The following is a 19,820-nucleotide window of genomic DNA, read 5'->3' as shown; positions in this document are numbered from 1 at the left end:
GTGCAAAAAAGGTATTAGGTGAACAATAGGTAGGTAAAGAAATAAAACAACAGTAAAAAGACAAGCTATATACAGTAGCGAGGCTATAAAAGTAGCGAGGCTACATACAGTAGTGAGGCTACATACAGACACTGGTTAGTCAGGCTGATTGAGGCAGTATGTACATGTAGATATGGTTAAAGGTAACACATTTAAATTATATGACCGAACAATCATTGCAAATGCAGAAGGCCTTAGAGTTTGTTTAAATCATTAGACAGTTTGGGGTTTTATTTTAAATACATTTACATTTGATGTCGTATTATTCTGGAATGGGTTTCTAGAATAGACGAAAGGGTGGAGGGAATTAGCATGAATAAATATGCATAGCTTATCACAATATTAATGCTGTTATGTGTGTGTGTCTTTTTGTTGCTTTCCAAGTCTTGTGCTATTACACTCTTAGGAACCAGAAGGGGGAAGTGGAGAAACCAACGCTGCTCCATCTGCCATTGAACAAGACGGCAGATTCAGCTGGAATGGCATTTTGTTGTGTGATCATAGTTCCGAGGCCATAGGTCTCTGAATTTGTACACCTTGCGGTGAGTGTTTGTTCATTTGTTTGTTTGTTTAATATGGCTGGGGGCAGTATAGAGTAGCTTGGATGAATAAAGTGCAGAGAGTAAACTGCCTGCTACTCAGGCCCAGAAGCTAAGATATGCATATTATTAGTAGATTTGGATAGAAAACACTCTGAAGTTTCTAAAACGGTTTGAATGATGTCTGTGAGTATAACAGAACTCATATGGCAGGCAAAAACCGGAGAAAAAATCCAACCAGGAAGTGGAAAATCTGAGGTTTGTAGGTTTGCCTATCCAATATACAGTGTCTATGGGGTCATATTGCACTTCCTAAAGCTTCCACTAGATGTCAACAGTCTTTAGAACCTTGTTTGATGCTTCTACTGTGAAGGATGAGGGAATAAGAGCTGATTGAGTCAGGGGTCTGGCAGAGTGCCACGAGCTCATTCAGGCGCACCCCCGTGAGAGTTAGCTGCGTTCCATTGCATTTCTACAGACAAAGGAATTCTCCGGTTGAAACCACATTGAAGATTTATGTTAAAAACATCCTAAAGATTGATTCTATACATCGTTTGACATGTTTCTACGAACTGTAATGGATTTTTAAAAACGTTTTAGTCTGGACTAAGTGTGCCTGCGCGTTGTGAATTTGGATTTTTGAACTAAACGCGCAAACAAAAAGGAGGAATTTGGACAAATTATCGAACTTTATCGAACAAAACAAACATTTATTGTGGAACTGGGATTCCTGGGAGTGCATTCTGATGAAGATCATCAAAGGTAAGTGAATATTTATACTGCTATTTCTGACTTCTGTTGACTCCACAACATGGCAGGTACCTTGTATGGCTTGTGTTTGTGTCTGAGCGCTGTACTCAGATTATAGCATGGTGTGCTTTTTCCATAATTTTTTGGGGAAATCTGACACAGCGGTTGCATTAAGGAGAGGTTTATCTAAAGTTCCATGCATAACACTTGTATTTTCATCAACATTTATGAGTATTTTTGTAAATGGATGTGGCTCTCTTCAAAATCACAGGATGTTTTGGAGGCAAAACATTACTGAACATAACGCGCCAATGTAAACTAAGATTTTTGAATATAAATATGAACTTTATCGAACAAAACATACATGTATTGTGTAACATGAAGTCCTATGAGTGTCATCTGATGAGATCATCAAAGGTTAGTGATTAATTTTATCTCTAGTTCTGTTTTTTGTGACTCCTCTCTTTGGCTGAATTTTTTTTGTGTGTTTTTCTGTGACTAGGTACTGACCTAACATAATCAGATGGTGTGCTTTTGTCATAAAGCCTTTTTGAAATCAGACACTGTGGTGGGATTAACAACAAGTTTATCTTTAAAATAGTGTAAAATACTTGTATTTTTGAGGAATTTTAATTATGAGATTTCTGTTGTTTGCATTTGGCGCACTGCACTTTCACTTTTATGGCTTTGTAGCAGGCCATTTACTCTGGGCATGCTTTTCATCCTGACGTGAAAATACTGCCCCCTACCCCAAAGAAGTTAAGGGAGTAATCAGGGTACTATCTAGTTACCTTCTTCCTGTTGGGGCATAAACTGTAAGGATTGGAGAGAGGAAGTGTCTTAAGTGGAATATAAATATCTGGATGGGACAAATGTTGGGTTGTCTGATTACAGCTGTACAGAACCTTTGGGGTAGAATTAAACTTGGTTAAAGCTTCTCTAGTGTCCATGGGTTATTTACTCTGAAAAATTAGAACACTAGGGTTCCATCCAATTGAGAGATTTCCATGCGAATATTCTAACATCTGTAGAAATTCAATATAGGTATTTTCCCATCAGTTGTTTCCATCAGATTGACATGTTGCAGATTAAAGTCTGTGTGTAAATACTTAGCGCACATACAAATTACTTTTGCTGTTAAATTCCCATAAACTGAATAAAAAATACAGGTTAAATGGGTTTCTAATTCTATTTTCAACTCTAGGCCAACTGATGGTTTTATCACAATAAATGGTGCGTAGGTATAACAATAGTGCCCACTCTGATATTGGCAGGTGCACTCTAGTCAACAGCTTGTAGACACAGTGTGGGTATAGTCTACGACATGATGAGATTATTATGGACCAAAGTTTGATAATTATTTTATTTATCAAATGGCAGCCAAGCTTCGATCATCATGTCGACAAAATAAGACCCTCAATATTTATTGAAAGGAGAATCTGGGGTGGCAGGTAGCCTAGTGGTTAGAGTGTTGGACTAGTAACCGAAAGGTTGCTAGATCAAATCCGTGAGCTGACAAGATAAAAATCTGTCATTCTGCCCCTGAACCCACTGTTCCTAGGCTGTCATTGAAAATAAGAATTTGTTCTTAACTGACTTGACTTAAATAAAGGATAAATAAATACAATACACTGCAGAGAAAATAGGGGGGAATGTGCAATATGACTTGTTACCAAACATTTTCAAATGTTACCCACATTAACATCATGTAATGTACAAGTGCTGTCCGTGAACATTATACTGTTTTAACTTTTTGAGAGAATTGAAATTGATGTGAGAATGCAATGAATTTTAAATATTGTTAAAGATTTGTGGATATTTGTATTAACGTTGACCACCTCACAGCAGCCACACCATTTCCACCTGCTTGATCAGTTCAGAATATGCACTCATTTACTCCACTGCCCATATCGGAGATTTGACCCGCAGAAAAACTACAATGGCCCAAACAGAGCAAACCCTTTGCATACATTTGTTTTTGCATTGTTTACCTACCAGCACAAAACAAAGGAAACCATACAACCTTACTGCACAGACAGAAAGATAAATGAGTTGTGTCCTTACTGTGCCTTTGAGTATGCTTTGAAAGGGGGAGGGGGAAAGTACAGGTGTGAGGAATTTCCCACACAATGAAAAGAGTTGTAAGACCTTAAAGATATGTCATGTACTGAATGGAATGTTGTCCCACTCCTTCAATGGCTTTGCGAAGTTGCTGGATATTGGCGAGAACTGGAACACGTCAATTCAGAGCATCCCAAACATGCTCAATTGGTGACATGTCTGGTGAGTATGCAGGTCATAAAAGAACTGAGACATTTTCAGTTTCCAGGAATTGTGTACAGATCATTGCGACATGGGGCCTTGCATTGTCATGCTGAAACATGAGGGGATAAAGGTGGATGAATGGCACGACAATGGGTCTCAGGACCTCGTCCCGGTATCTCTGTTCAAATTGCCATTGATAAAATTCAACTGTGTTTGTTGTCTGTAGCTTATGCCTGCCCACAACATAACCTCACCGCCACCGTGGGGCACTCTGTTCACAATGTTGACATCAGCAAACTTTTTGGGATCTTTTATTACCTGATGAAGACCTAAGGGTCGAAACGTGGTAAATAAATATCACCTGGGAGCATGTTGAAGGAATTGTATTACTCTGTTTTAATTCCCAATTACAATTAAACACTCTGTCAATTCATAAGAATTTGTAAGACCCTTATTTTATAGGAATGGACAGAGACCGGTCTTAAAACTCAAGTAACAGAACTTTATTCAAGAGAGTACTGAGTACATACACATTTTACCACAGGTTATAAACTGAAAATGACGTCAGCGTTTTCTAAATGTTCTGTCTCTTCTTGACACTGGTAGAAAGGCTCTATAGCTCTCAAGCCTTCCCTCCTCGCCTAGAGCCAAGGTCAGTCAGTGTAGATAAGCATTCTAGACAGTCTGGAGATATCGGTCATTCATTTGTACCAAGGAACAGACCGTCATTGTTCTAAACTCTTGACCACATTCACTACATTATATTCAATACTGGGATCAAGAGAGAAAATTCATACATGTACAGTAGCATAATAGTATTCTGATTAGTACATCCTGATTGAAATGTATACATAAGTCATTATAGATTAAAAAAAATCCCTTAACAGAGCATGAGCAGCAGTGTGCAGCGTTTTCAGTTCTGTTTTACATCTTTTATTTCAGCTCATGAAACATGGAACCAACACTTTACATGTTGCATTCATATTTATGTATTCGGAAAGTATTCAGAACCCTTGACTTTTTCGACACATTCCGCTTGGAGGTTGCCAAAAGGCTCCTAATGATTCTCAGAACATGAGAAACAACATTCTCTGGTCTGAAGAAACCAAGATTGAACTCTTTGGCCTAAATGCCAAGCTTCGCGTCAAGAGGAAACCTGGCACCATCCCTACGGTGAAGCATGGTGGTGGCAGCATCATGCTTTGGGGATGATTTTCAGCAGCAGGGACTGGGAGACTAGTCAGGATGAGGCAAAGGCAATGAAAACCAGGACCTCAGACTGGGGCGAAGGTTCACCTTCCAACAGGACAACAACCCTAAGCACACAGCCAAGACAACACAGGAATGTCCTTGAGTGGCCCAGCCAGAGCCCGGTCTTGAATCCAATCGAACATCTCTGGAGAAACCTAGAAACAGCTGTGTAGCAACGCTCTCTATCCAATCTGAAACAGCATGAGAGGATCTGCCGAGAGGAATGGGAAAAACTCCCCAAATACAGGTGTGCCAAGCTTGAAGCATCATACCCAAGAATACTCAAGGCTGTAATCGCTGCCAAAGGTGCTTCAACAAAGTCCTAAGTAAAGGGTCTGAATACTTATGTAAATATGATTTTTCAGTAAAACAATATTTGCAGGATTGTCTAAAACCTGTTTTTGCTTTATCATTATGGGGTAGTGTGTGTAGATTGATGAGGATAGAAAAACGCATTTTAGAAAAAGTATTTTGGGGAAAAGGTCAAGGGGTCTGAATACTTTCCGTCAGACTACAGCTATAGGCTAAAGAAAATCTCAATCTGGCTATGAGCCTCGCCCCCATGATCTTTTAGATTGTGTGAGAATAAATTGCAACACATCAGACCACAGACAGATACTGAACGCAGACAGATACATTCTGACAGGAAGCGGGGCTACAACCACAATACAATGAAAACAGCCGTCCTATAGGCTTGGCATGTGTTGTATAAAAGGCTGGCAGATTGATTCAATAATTATTCTTTGATATTGTATTTTTTATTTTGAAAAGCTTTAGTTGAAAAGTAAAGTGTACCTGTTTATTCATTTGAAATGCAATTGAATACAGGTCCACAAGTCATTTTGCTTTCAGTGATGAGACATGATTCACTTGACCACATCTACATAGTTCCTGTAGCAGCATTGCTAGACTAGTCTAGCCCACAAACTTACGTGGTTCCTACTAGAATAAACCAGAAGCAGAATTTTACCAAAAAGTGGGAGAGACATTTTGTGACCTATTGCTTTATCAAACAACCGTCCAACATGCACTCCCTCAACACTCACTCATTGTCATTGTCACTTGAAGAACTCAAGCTTTTTTTAAGGTAGAGAAAATTATTCATTTCATTATGGTGATAGACAAATTATATTCTATATTGGTTTTCAAATATAGTAAATTACAGAATAGGTGATGTTGTTATGTTCAGTTTCAGTGTTGTTTTTTTAACATACTTGGTGGAACTAGTTTAGAGAATGAAAGACTAACCAACTGGGCAAATATTTCAATTTGACATCTATTCATTGAAATGACGTGGAAACAATGTTGATTTAACCAGTGTGCTCAGTGGGAATGCTCTTTTGTTACACAATCTCAAATTATATATTTTTAAAATCCAAAGTTATTTAAAATAGTTCATTCTTATCATTTATTGTTTTGTATTTTTGATCTTCTAAAATCAGGTTCTCTTAGTGGGCATAACCATGGATGAGTCAGACAAATTGAAACAGGTAAGGTCACTTAGAAATAAACATTTTAAAAAAACTTGTTATATCAGGTTAAGATCTCATCAAACCAGTTTTAACCATACGGTTATGACCATGGCGTTGATGGTGTGTCTAGCTTTAGGCAGGTTCACAATCCAATGTAAAATTAGCATAGGTTGTTTTTCAAATGGAAAGTGAACTAGAAAGTCACTTCGATATGTCCATACAACTGGCATAGAAATGATAGAAATGATATACAACTCGAAATGATAAACTTGGAATACAACAGGGGTAATAACTTACAGTACAACAAATAACAGCAGAGTAAGACACACTACATGAAAGATACTGTTCCGGACCAAAGAAGTTAAAGTTGTAATGATGCTGGCACAAAACTGTTGAGGGCTCTATTTGTCAGGTAAAATCACCTGTTGATGGTGTTGATGCAAACACTACGTACTGTAGGCTACTCATTGTCGGGGTGTGGACCAACCATTTAACTGCTCCCTCTTGTATTATATACATAGTCTCTGACAGCTTTCAACGATAACAAAAAATGATTAGAAATCATTAGAGAGAATAGACTATGCTCCAAGTTCACTTTTGAATGTGGAGTTAGGTCTAAATAACTATGATAAAAGTAGACTCATACTTTGATAAACTTCCTGCCTGCATCAGACAACCAGGTGAAGAGGAAACGTAAATATCAGCCACACCTTTTTACCTAACCTGCCTGTCTCCGAGAGTAGCTCGGCGCAAGGCGTTTGGCTGCGTCACTCAGTCAACTCACTGATCTCTACACCTGGATGGTATACGTAGACAGTGTGATACAATACTTCATCTTCTCCTGGCATTGTGGATACCAAGGTAAGTTTGAGAACTTGGCTCGGAGGAGGAACTATTCATTATAATCAAAGTAGTGACAATGTTTTGACTGGTTTTGTATAACTGTTACTCTAAATAAGAGCATTGTGAGTAATCACAAAAATCATACCGAATCTTGTACTTCACATTGATAAACTATTTCTTATGTTAATTTGTTATTTTAATTGAGTAATTGTTGATTAAAGACAACTTTGCCATATTATGATATAGTTTAATAAGTGACCAGAGATCTTTTTGTGATAAGGCTAAGGAATAGGCATGAGTCCTAGTTAATGATTGGTAGAATTTTTGGGATTGTTTAAAGTGGCTAGCTATACATTTATTACATCCAATTTTTTATTATTAATGTGGCTAGAGATGAGTCAGTATGTTGGCAGCAGTCACTCAATGTTAGTGATTGCTGTTTAACAGTCTGAAGGCCTTGAGATAGAAGCTGTTTTTCAGTCTCTTGGTCCCCGCTTTGATGCACCTGTACTGACCTCGCCTTCTGGATGATAGCGTGGTGAACAGGCAGTGGCTCGGGTAGTTGTTGTCCTTGATGATTTTTTTGGCCTTCCTGTGACATCGGGTACTGTAGGTGTCCTGGAGGGTGGGTAGTTTTCCCCCGGTGATGCGTTGTGCAGACCTCACTACCCTCTGGAGAGCCTTACGGTTGTGGGCGGAGCAGTTGCCGTACCAGGCGGTGATACAGCCCGACAGAATGCGCTCGATTGTGCATCTATAAAAAGTTTTAGTGTTTTTGGTGACAAGACACATTTCTTCATCCTCCTGAGGTTGAAGAGGCGCTTCTGGAAGTCCAGGACCCAGTTGCACAGGGCGTGGCCGAGACCCAGGCTGTTGTCGATGAACAGCTTTCTTAAATAGGTATTCCTCTTGTCCAGATGGGTTAGGGCAGTGTGCAGTGTGATTGCGTCGTCTGTGGACCTATTGTGGTAAGCAAATTGGAGTGGGTCTTGGGTGTCAGGTAGGGTGGAGGTGATATGGTCCTTGATTAGTCTTTCAAAGCATGATGGGGGCTTCCGGTGACAACTTAGGAAATGGCTGCCTAGTTTTTCGTACTGCACATCAGGTGGGGAATTCCCCCCCTAAATTCAAGTATTTACTCTGAGCATTATAATAACTTATGCAAAATGGAAAAGGAGAAAATAGGAAAAGGTTGCGGAGCTACAACAACAGCCCATAACAAGACAGCACAATATATAATCGTCAATGAACCCGAAATGACTAATGCTAGCGCAAATAAGATAGCAGCAGCAAAAGAACCCTCATTTCGTGAGGTGATGAAGCAGGAATTGCGCGAGGCGCCCACAGGCTTACGAGAGGAACTTCGAGAAGATGTAAGAAAATAACTAAATGAGTTCAAGAAGGACATTAACCAGAAACTGGAAGAAAACAAATTAGAACTTCACAGCATATCTACAAGAATGGGGGACACAGAACAGCGCATTGGGGAAATGGACACATGGAACTTCACAGTCAAGGAAATACTATGCCAACACGCACTACAGGCAAACGTGACAGAACTCGAAGGTTTCTCACGTCGAAACAACATTAGACTTTATAAACGTAGTAGAGGGCGCAGAAAAAGACTCTATGCCCAACTTCGTGGAGGGTCTATTCAAGGACATACTTGAAGACGACAGTGACCTGGGAATCGACTCGAGCAGGCTCTCTTATGGATCATTGTCGACGGGAAGATGGAAAACACTGAATCAGATTTAATAGAATTAATAGTTACCGCGAGCTGTTAAGACTTTGGGTTGTTACAGTTGACATTACAATAGGTAAAATATATCCCCTATTTTCCCCCAATGCTGAACAAGGGTGAGTAGCTAAAAGCATGTGTTCTTTATGAACACACTAAGTAGCGTCACGTTAATAACATATATATTAGCTAAGGATTAATGACATTGACAACGGGGCGACAGAAGGGCATATCAAGGGGAGGATTCATGATATGCACGCATGACCGATTTAGTTTTCACTTGTAATTAACCAATGTGTATAATCGACGAAATAGGTGCCCTTATTATTTTCGGTTCCACCAGGTCTTGTCTGTGACTACGTCACACATTTTCATATCTGAGCGAGGGGCCCATCCTGCGGACAGGTTCATCTCCTCAAACTCCAGAGGCAAGAGACAGTCCTCTGACATGGGAGTCCTAATACCAAAGTATTTTCCTACTTTGGTTTACTTTATTATCGTTCTTGATTTGTCGTTCATTTTTAGGCTCAAGATAAGCAGGCAGATATGGTGCCCAGGGTTTTTTATTTATATCGATGCATCATCGGGAATTTAAGGTCATAAGTCTCAATGTAAACGGACTGGGGAGTGACATCAAGAGAAGTAAGGTAATAGCAAAGATGAAACAGGAGAGAGGTGACATACTATTCTGGCAGGAAACTCACTTATCCACACCTGAACACGAGAAACTCAAGAAAATGGGATTTAGGAACACTTTTGTTTCTTCTTACAAAATGGTTAGAAGGGGAGTTTCAATCTTGCTCCCAAATTCAGTTAATTTTGAGTTTATGTCAGAAATAAAAGACAAGGAGGGTAGATTTATACTTGTTAAATGTAAAAAGGATAACAAGGAAGTTAAATTATGTAATGTATACGCACCCCCAGGGAGTGACATGGTCTTCTACGGGAAGGTGTTTGATTTAGTTGCCACAGAAACCACTGGCACTCTTATCTGTGGAGGGGACTTCAACACAATTCTAAACTCAAAATTGGACCGCACAAATCAAAATAGGAAAATTAGTCTAGTTGCTAAAAAGATCAATAGGATACTGCAGGATCTAGGACTGCTCGATGTATGGCGTGACACCCACAAGACCGATAAGGAATATACTTTTTACTCAGCCCGCCACACTGAATACTCCAGGTTAGACTACTTTTTCATGTACAGTGCAGATAGACACAGGCTTAAGGATTGTAGGACTGGGCAGAGCGACTTATCAGATCATAATTGAGTTTACCTTACTCTACACCTTGATAGCAAACCAATAAATACTATATGGAGACGTAATACAAGCATGCTGAATGATCAAGGAATCAATAAAGACTGAATTGAACATCTATCTGGAGAATAATGATAACGGGGAAGTATCTCCTGCTACATTGTGGGATGCAGCTAAGGCGGTTATTAGAGGAAAGATCATAGCCACATCAGCTCTCAAGAAAAATATTAAAGCACAGAAACTGCTGAAATTACAGGAAACACTAAGAAACTTAGAACGATCTCATAGTCAATACAAAGACCCTCTTATATTACGAGAGATTCAAAAGGTAAAACAGGAAATTGACCAGATTTATAGAGAACAAGTAGAGAAAAAGCTTAGGTTCCTGAAACAACGATATTATGAAGCAGGCTCAAAGGCAACCAAATTACCTGCATGGACACTCAGGAAACAACAAGCACAGAATACAATTTTCAAAATAAAAGACCCCAAAACAAAAAAGATCACATGCAAGTTAGATGAAATACAGAATGCATTTGAATTATATTACACAAATCTGTACAAGCAACCAGAGAAGGCAGATGCACAGACAATAGAGCACTTTTTGAACTCACTTGATCTCCCCTCAATTGGGACAGAGCAAAATGATAGACTAACTTTAGAAATATAGGCTCAAGTGGACCTAGACTGATTGGATGTTTTACAAACATTTGGAACATATTCAGGCTGTGTGCTTAACATACACAAGACCTACTATATAATTATACCCCACAGGAAGAGCTGAAGAGTGGGTATAACTTCCACTGGACCTCTTCAGCTATTAAATATCTTGGAGTATATCTACCAAAAGATACACCCAAACTTTATTGCATGAATTACGATCACATCAACAAGAAAATATATAATGACCTAGACAGGTGGAATTCACTTCCCTTAGATCTTCGTAGTAGAATTGATACAATCAAAATGAACATCCTGCCAAGGTTGCTGAATTTGTTCCAATCACTGCCCATAGAAATCCCACCTAAACAGTTTAGGGAATGGGATAAATGGATATCAAGGTTTATCTGGAACAGTAAGAGACCAAGAATTAGATATACAACATTACAATTACCAAAAAACTGTGGGGGTATGGCCTTATCAAACCTAAAATATTATTATGTGTCAGCCCAATTGAGACCTCTGCTGTGTTGGTGCAATTCAGAATACGAATCCAAATGGAAAGACATCGAGACTACTTTGACAGAGATACCCATACAGACAGTTTTGGGAAATAAAGACATGGTAAAAGAAATACACAATAGACAAAAATCTGTGGATTAATTTCTCTCTGAAGACATGGTTTAGACCCCAGCTTCATCCCTGCAACTCAGGACAGCAGATTTACACAGTGGACGCAGAAAGGCATCACATCATTCAGTACAATTATAAGGGATGGGGACCTAGATAACTTCCAGGACCTAAGTCAAAAACATGGCTTGGATAAACAAGATTTGTATAGATACCTACAAGTTCGACACTATTTCTTAAGGGAGATAAAGGTGACTGACCCTCAAGCACCTCCAAAATTAATCCAAGTATTCACTAACGCATACAACTTGGGGAGTTACAAAAAACGATTTCAAATCTCTTCTTGGGTATTCAATCCTCAAGGAAACATTCTACAAACTATATTAAAAAGAAATGGGAGGAGGAACTTAACATTGAAATACCTGATGAAACATGGTTGAACATATTAGAGACTCAACAAAGCTCCACCAACTCACGTCATGGAGAGAATTCTGTTGGAAGAATGTTATATGTTTCTTCATAACACCTAAACTGAAATCAAAACAGACTGGCTCCCTACACCCTTGTTGGAGAGAATGCGGTCTATTGAGGGTGGACCACTCTCATATCTTTTGGACTTGCCCCGCAATCGAAACTTACTGGCGAGAAATAAGATCTAACATTGGAAAAATAATAGGATTTGACATAGAACAAACATTAATTTCTTTGTACATGGGTGAAATACCTGATAACTTACATAATAGAGAAAAGTACCTCTTGAAGGTCCTACTGGCAGCCAGTAAAAAGGCTATCACTAGGAAATGGCTACAAAAAGAACCTCCCACAGTGACACAATGGATAGACGTTGTAAAAGAAATACCCCACATGGAGCCTAAGACCTTTGCTTTAAGAACTCAACAGGAGAGAGGTCAAGAATACTGGGAAAAATGGGTTTTGTACTTGGAAAAGGTCTAATTCAAAGATGTCAATGTAACTAATATGATGATAAAGGTATGACGTGCACTGTAACTGACAGATCTTTTTTTGTTGTTCTTTTAGTTTACTTTATTTGTGCGTTCATGTTCCTACAATAAAAACCAAGTTTAAAAATAAAAAAACACTTAATGATGGTGGAAGTAAGTGCTACTAAGTAAGTGTTGATAGTCATTTAGCTCAGTTACCTTAGCTTTCTTGGGAACAGGAACAATGGTGGCCTTCTTGAAGCATGTGGGAACAGCAGACTGGGATGGGGATTGATTTAATATGTCCGTAAACACATGCTCTGAGGACGCGGCTAGGGATGCCGTCTGGGCCGGCAGCATTGCAAGGGTTAACACGTTTAAATGTTTTACTCACGTTGGCTGCAGTGAAGGAGAAGCCTGCAGGTTTTGGTAGCGGCCATGTTTGGTAGCGGGTGGTGGCACTGTATTGTCCTCAAAGCGAGCAAAGACGTTGTTTAGTTTGTCGGTGAGCAAGACATCGTGGTCCGCGAGGGGGCTGGTTTTCTTTTTGAAGTCCGTGATTGACTGTAGACCCTGCCACATACCTCTCGTGTCTGAGCCGTTGAATTGCAACTCTACTTTGTCTCTATACTGATGCTTAGCTTGTTTGATTGCCTTGGGGAGGGAATAACTATACTGTTTGTATTCGGTCATGTTTCCAGTCGCCTTGCCCTGATTGAAAGCAGTGGTTCGCGCTTTCAGTTTTGCACAAATGCTGCCATCAAGCCACGGTTTCTGGTTGGGGAAGGTTTAATTAGTTTCTGTGGGTACAGATCACCGATGCACTTGCTAATATACTCACTCACCGAATGAGCGTATTCATCAATGTTATTGTGCGATGCTATGCGGAACATATCCCAGTCCACGTGATCGACGCAATCTTGAAGCGTGGAATCCGATTGGTCAAACCAGCATTGAACAGACCTGAGCACGGGCGTTTCCTGTTTTAGTTTCTGTCTATATGTTGGGAGCAACAAAATGGACTAGTGATCAGATTTCCCAAAAGGAGGGCGGGGGAGGGCTTTGTATGCGTCGCAGAAGTTAGAACAACAATGATCCAGGCTTTTGACAGCCCAGGTCGCGCATTCGATATGCTGATAATTTAAGGACCCTTGTTTTTAGATTTGCCTTGTTAAAATACCCAGCTACAATAAATGCAGCCTCAGGATATGTGGTTTCCAGTTTTCATAGAGTCCAATGAAGTTCTTTCAGGGCCGTCGATGTGTCTGCTTGGGGGGGATATACACAACTGTGATTATAATCGAAGAGATTTCTCTTGGTAGATAATGCGGTCGGCATTTGATTGTAAGGAATTCTAGGTCAGGTGAACAAAAGGACTTGAGTTCCTGTATGTTGTTATGATCACACCACATATCATGAATCATAAGGCATGAGACTCGCCTGGACTCCATCACCTTCCTGATTACCTCCCCTATATCGGTCACTTCTTTTGGTGCTTTCCTCAGGAGTTATTGAATCTGTTTCATGTTTGTACGCTTTTCAGGTTTCTTGTTTTGTACTATGGTCTATTTATTATTACCTTTGCACTCCCTGTACTTGGCTCTCGACACCACAACTTCATTGGAGTTTGCCTGTGGTAAATTCAATTGATTGGACATGATTTGGAAAGGTACACATCTGTCTATATAAAGGTCCCACAGTTGACAGTGCATGTCAGAGCAAAAACCAAGCCATGAGGTTGAAGCAATTGTCCGTTGAGCTCCGAGACAGGATTGTGTCGAGGCACAGATCAGGGGAAGGGAACCAAAACATTTCTGCAGCATTGAAGGTCCCCAAGAACACAGTGGCCTCCATCATTCTTAAATTAAAAATGTTTGGAAGCGCCAAGACTTTTCCTGGAGCTGGTCACCCGGCCAAACTGAACAATCGGGGAAGAAGGGCCTTTTCCAGGGAGGTGACCATGAACCTGATTGTCACTCTGACAGAGCTTTAGAGTTCTTCTGTGGAGATGGGAGAACCTTCCAGAAGGACAACCCTCTCTGCAGCACTCCACCAATCAAGCCTTTTTGGTTGAGTGGCCAGATGGAAGCCACTCCTCAGTAAAATGCATATGACCGTCCGCTTGGAAAGTCTCTCGACCATGAGAAACGCGATTCTATGGTCTGATGAAAACAAGATTGAACTATTTGGCCTGAATGCCAAGTGTCACATCTGGGGGAAACCTGGCACCATCTCTACAGTGAAGCATGGTGGCAGCATCATGCTGTGGAGATGTTTTTTCAGCAGCAGGGACTGGGAGACTAGTCAGGATCAAGGGAAAGATGAACAGAGCAAAATACAGAGAGATCCTGGATGAAAACCTGCTTCAGAGCGTTCAGGAGGACAACGAACCAAACCACACAGCCAAGACAATGCAGGAGAGGCTTCGGGACAAGTCTCTGAATGTCCTTGAGTGGCCCAGCCAGAGCCCGGACTTGAACCCGATCGAACATCTCTGGAGAGACCTGAAAATACGTTCCCCATCCAACCTGACAGAGCTTGAAAGGATCTGCAGAGAAGAACGGGAGAAACTCCCCAAATACAGGTGTGCCAAGCTTGTAGCGTCATACCCAAGACTCAATGCTGTAATCGCTGCCAAAGGTGCTTCAAAAAAGTACTCATTATAGGGTACTTATGTAAATGTGATATTTCAGTTGTTTTTTAAATAAATTATCAACAATTTCAGTTGTTTTTTTTTACAAATTATCAACAATTTATAAAAAGCTGTTTTTGCTTTGTCATTATGGTATATTGCGTGTAGATTGATAAAAAAAGATTGAGCTTTAGAATAAGGCTGTAATGTAACAAAATGTGGAAAAAGTCAAGGGGTCTGAATACTTTCCGAAGGCACCGTATATAGAAACTGTTTCGTTCCAAGAATAAGGGTTTAAATACATGTAAAATAAAAATCGGATCTTTCTTATATCTCTCAGATACTTTAAAACACTTCCTTTTGGAATTTTTTTGGGACTCTCTCTTCCACTTAGTGAATATGTTATTGTTTGTTTGGGCTAATAGCAGTAAGGCCAAATAAAATTGAAAATATGTAAACTTCAAGAGGTCTTCCAAATCAAATTCTAAACCAAATAGCTAAATGATCCTTGGTATGACCTTCTTAAAACAATTCCATATAACTTAGTAGATTAGAGTCAGGTGTGTGTCAGCTAGTGCTGGGGCAAAAGTGTGCCACCAATCATCAGGCCCCTGAGGACTGCAGTTGTCCATCCCTGGTGTACACTGTTTGCTGTACATACTGTATACATCGTCATACAGGATAATCACGGTCCTCATGAATGCTGAATTTATCAACAGCACTGAATGACACCTTGTGTTAGCCTCAGTTTCACTAGTGATGCATTTTACATTCTTTGTTCCCTGGTGTATTGTCATAGAAGATAGTTAATGTGCTTGCTGAAATTAATTAATGTTACCAGCTCTAGCGCTTAACACTAGAAAAGCCTGACCTCCTTTGACCCCCTTCGGCCATCCTTTGAAAGTCAACATTAAAACAGTCTAAAGAACACATTTAATATATCCTATCATTTAATTGTGTTTATGAAGGTCTTAGGTAACATTAGAATATTCAAGAAAATGTACATGAAAGGACACAATAGCGTTTGCATTTGTTTATGTAACTGCAGGCCATGCGTGCAGATGAAAAAAAGAACACAATTCAAGTGTTAAAATAAACACTGTCAAAGATAATTCATTTGTTAAAGACAGGTCTTAAGGAGCATCATGAATTTAAGGGAAAGCATTTCAAAAGAACAGAATGGCATATTTTCCATTTAGATATATTACTGTTCTTTGAGTGTTGAGTTCACGTGGAGGAGGCATGGATGGGATCACTGTTATTCAGAGTTGTTGGGTTAAATGCAGAACACACATTTTGGTTGAGTCATTCCGTTGTAGGTATCCCACTTTCCCATTAATTGTGCCAAAAAGTTATATCTTCAAATATATGGTAGCTCAAGGGGTCATTTTAAGAGTTGTATGGCAAGGATAAGTGATTTGGAATTACTTCAGCTGCTCTTTCTGACACAATATAGACATCAAAACATCTTACCTGCTTGTGATTTGTAGGAGAATTTTAAAAAGTAACTTTTTTGGCACACCGTTTACCTGCCTCTGTGTCAATTCCAAGCTGCAGATGTTCATTAGATTATTCATATACAATTTAACAATTGATAATATTCTCAACCATCAGACTATTGTCAATTGAATCTTGTCTTTAGGCTAACTCTATTTTTAAATGTGGGAAATTAGTTTTGATATACATAGTTTAGTGTGAGGACAGACGTTGGGCGACGAGAAGCAAGTACAGGGAGTGAAGATTTAATGGATAAACGGACAAGAAAAAAGCCCAAGAACAGCGTCTGGACAAGGAACAAAACAGCAATGCAGACACAGGGAAGAAACTGGGGAAGTGACAGATATAGGGGAGGCAATCAATAAGGTAATAGAGTCCAGGTGAGTCCCATGAAGCGCTGATGCGCGTAACAGGTTTGCGTAATGATGGGCTGCCTGGCGCCCTTGAGCGTCAGAGAGGGGGAGCGGGGGCAGGCGTGACAGTTTAGACTGAAAGGGAATGACCTGCAGTGATTGAGGGGCGGGGGGTGGGGGGGAATGACGTCCTCTTAAAACTGCTTATAACAAATGATTTTTGTCACATTAAGATTCTAATATAAATTCTATATAATACATTCAATACATTTTTCTATCTAACTACTTTTTCAGCTATAACCAGTCACTGCCATTATTATAGAGTATTTCACGTCCATAAATACTTTTCTAGTTGTTGTTGATATTCTAGAGTGGTTTTGATTGGTCTCTTTTCTCTTTCAAAGGGTCAAGGTATGTCCACTCCGGCTTCCAAGGGGGTTCTACGGCCTGTTCTGATTGGCTGTTTTTTTATGGCGGGCTTCGTGGGAATATTCTTAATTTACTACAAACCCCAGATCAAGTTCCTTTCATGCCCTACTGACCAGGCATCCCACGAGGGGAAGGCTGGTTGTTCTCCTTGCCCTCAAGTAAGTATGGCAGGGAACCACACAGGGCAAAAAACACACCATGCACAGACAGCCATTCAGGCCGATGATGACGGAGACACAGACACTATCATTTTGATCTGGATGTGGCCATTTGGTCAGGCCTTTGACATAGACTCTTGTGTCTACTTTAACATCAAAGGCTGTCACCTAACAGTGGATAAAAACCTTTACAGCAAGGCGCACGGTGTCATATTCCACCATAGAGACATCCATGGAGACCTGAAGAACATGCCCCAAGAGCAACGTCCATGGTTCCAGAAATGGGTGTGGTGGAATGCAGAATCACCGGCTAACACAAACAGGATCCCTGGTGTTGACCACTTGTTCAATTTGACTGCCAGTTATCGACTGGATTCTGATATCAAGGTTCCTTATGGGTCGCTTGTTGAGGTAACCAGTGAGGATAAAATCTTTGAGCTGCCCAAGAAGGACAAATTAGTCTGCTGGGTAGTGAGCAACTGGAACCCAAACTACAAGAGGGTACAGGTGTTCAACGAGCTCAGTAGGCATGTCAAAGTAGAGGCCTATGGGAGACATTTTAGTAGATACCTTGAAAACCAAGACTACTCAAAGACGCTGTCCAGCTGTAAATTCTACCTGGCATTTGAAAACTCCCTCTACAAAGACTATGCTACAGAGAAGCTGTTCAACGCTATGAAGTTGGGAGCAGTGCCCATTGTTCTAGGTCCATCCAGGGACAACTACGAGCAATTTATCCCAAGGGACTCTTTCATCCATGTGGATGACTTCTCCTCTACAGAGGAGCTGGCAAAGAAGCTTCTCTTTCTCGACCAGAAAAATGAAGAATACATGAGGTACTTCACTTGGCGAAATAACTTTAAAGTTCAACAATGGTGGTTTGGACTTGAGCACGCCTGTCGCTCATGTGATTACATTCAAAGAAATAAAGGATACAAAACTTTTCATCATCTAAATAAATGGTTTTGGGGCTAAGTGACCCATTTGTAGTGGTCAACAATGTGGCTGTGTGAAGAGTATTGTATGCTGGACAACCAGGTGTGGAATAGTTTAGGGTCGTTCCACCAATTTGGTACCTTTTGAGAAGTGTAACGGTAAAAAACTGAGCAGGTTTTTTTTCTTCACCACAAAACACTAGAACATTTCCAAGAAGAGTAGAACCAGTTCACCTGCTTTTACACTATGATTCGACTATTAAATGTTCAAAGATTCTTTTAAGAAAAATATTTAATCCGGAATAGTTTTTCCCCATATTAAAACCAAAGTTCAGTTCACGTAACAAGGTAGAGCTTAAAATGAGGGATAAATGGATCACTAATCACAAATGTAACTCTTCATATTCAACGCAACAAAATAACTAAGGCTTTAAAATGATGGGGAAAACTTGGAGAAATGTTGGGGTTAAGCGGGTTCAAATCTTCCTAGAAATCAGAGAGTGCATGGAGGGACATGTCAAAATGAGAGAGTGCATGGAGGGACATGTCAAAATGAGAGAGTGCATGGAGGGACATGTCAAAATGAGAGAGTGCATGGAGGGACATGTCAAAATGAGAGAGTGCATGGAGGGACATGTCAAAATGAGAGAGTGCATGGAGGGACATGTCAAAATGAGAGTGCATGGAGGGACATGTAAAAATGAGAGAGTGCATGGAGGGACATGTCAAAATGAGAGAGTGCATGGAGGGACATGTCAAAATGAGAGAGTGCATGGAGGGACATGTCAAAATGCTACATTTTAGCACTTGAAGTCTTTATTCGTATAAAAAAAACTGTTATTGAATTCTCCATGTGGTCTATATTAAAGGGCACCTCATTTAATATAACAGGGTTTTAAAATCCAATACTGGTGCACAATTTCTACTTAAAATATTGAAGGGATGGACAAGACACTCTTTCTTGAAACAAAACAACCCTTTAGAATATTAGGAGCCCTAGTAGCTGTTGCACATGCAACAGCCACTCTTTCTGGGGTGCACACAAACCATACAATACACAACAGAGAAAAGAGGGGGGAACGTGTAAAATTACTTGTTACCTAATAATGTCAAATGTTACCCACATTAACATAATGTAATGTAAAATGTTACCCACATTAACAACATGTGATGTGAAATGTTACCCACAGTAACATCATGTAATGTAAAATGTTACCCACATTAACAACATGTGATGTGAAATGTTACCCACATTAACATCATGTAATGTAAAATGTTACCCACATTAACAACATGTGATGTGAAATGTTACCCACATTAACATCATGTAATGTAAAATATTACCCATATTAAGATCATGTAATGTACAAATGCTGTGCATGAATCTTTTTTTTTATTGCTTTTAGAGATTTGAAATTGATGTGAG

At 39.9% G+C, this 19,820-nt stretch overlaps 1 protein-coding gene across 1 annotated transcript; it reads left to right on the top strand.

Annotated features, from left to right (window-relative positions):
- The first annotated feature begins 7,070 nt into the window (after positions 1-7,070).
- Positions 7,071-18,915, top strand: LOC110490571 (4-galactosyl-N-acetylglucosaminide 3-alpha-L-fucosyltransferase 9). Its single transcript, XM_021564001.2, has 2 exons — positions 7,071-7,177; positions 17,277-18,915. The coding sequence occupies exon 2, from the start codon at positions 17,286-17,288 to the stop codon at positions 18,432-18,434; it is 1,149 nt and encodes a 382-aa protein (XP_021419676.2). The 5' UTR covers positions 7,071-7,177; positions 17,277-17,285; the 3' UTR covers positions 18,435-18,915.
- The last annotated feature ends 905 nt before the right edge of the window (positions 18,916-19,820 follow it).

The sequence above is a fragment of the Oncorhynchus mykiss genome, chromosome 15 (assembly GCF_013265735.2).
Source record: "Oncorhynchus mykiss isolate Arlee chromosome 15, USDA_OmykA_1.1, whole genome shotgun sequence".
NCBI lineage: Eukaryota > Metazoa > Chordata > Actinopteri > Salmoniformes > Salmonidae > Oncorhynchus > Oncorhynchus mykiss.
The sequence above is the reverse complement of the archived record's forward strand: the minus strand, read 5'-3'. Positions and strand labels throughout refer to the sequence as shown.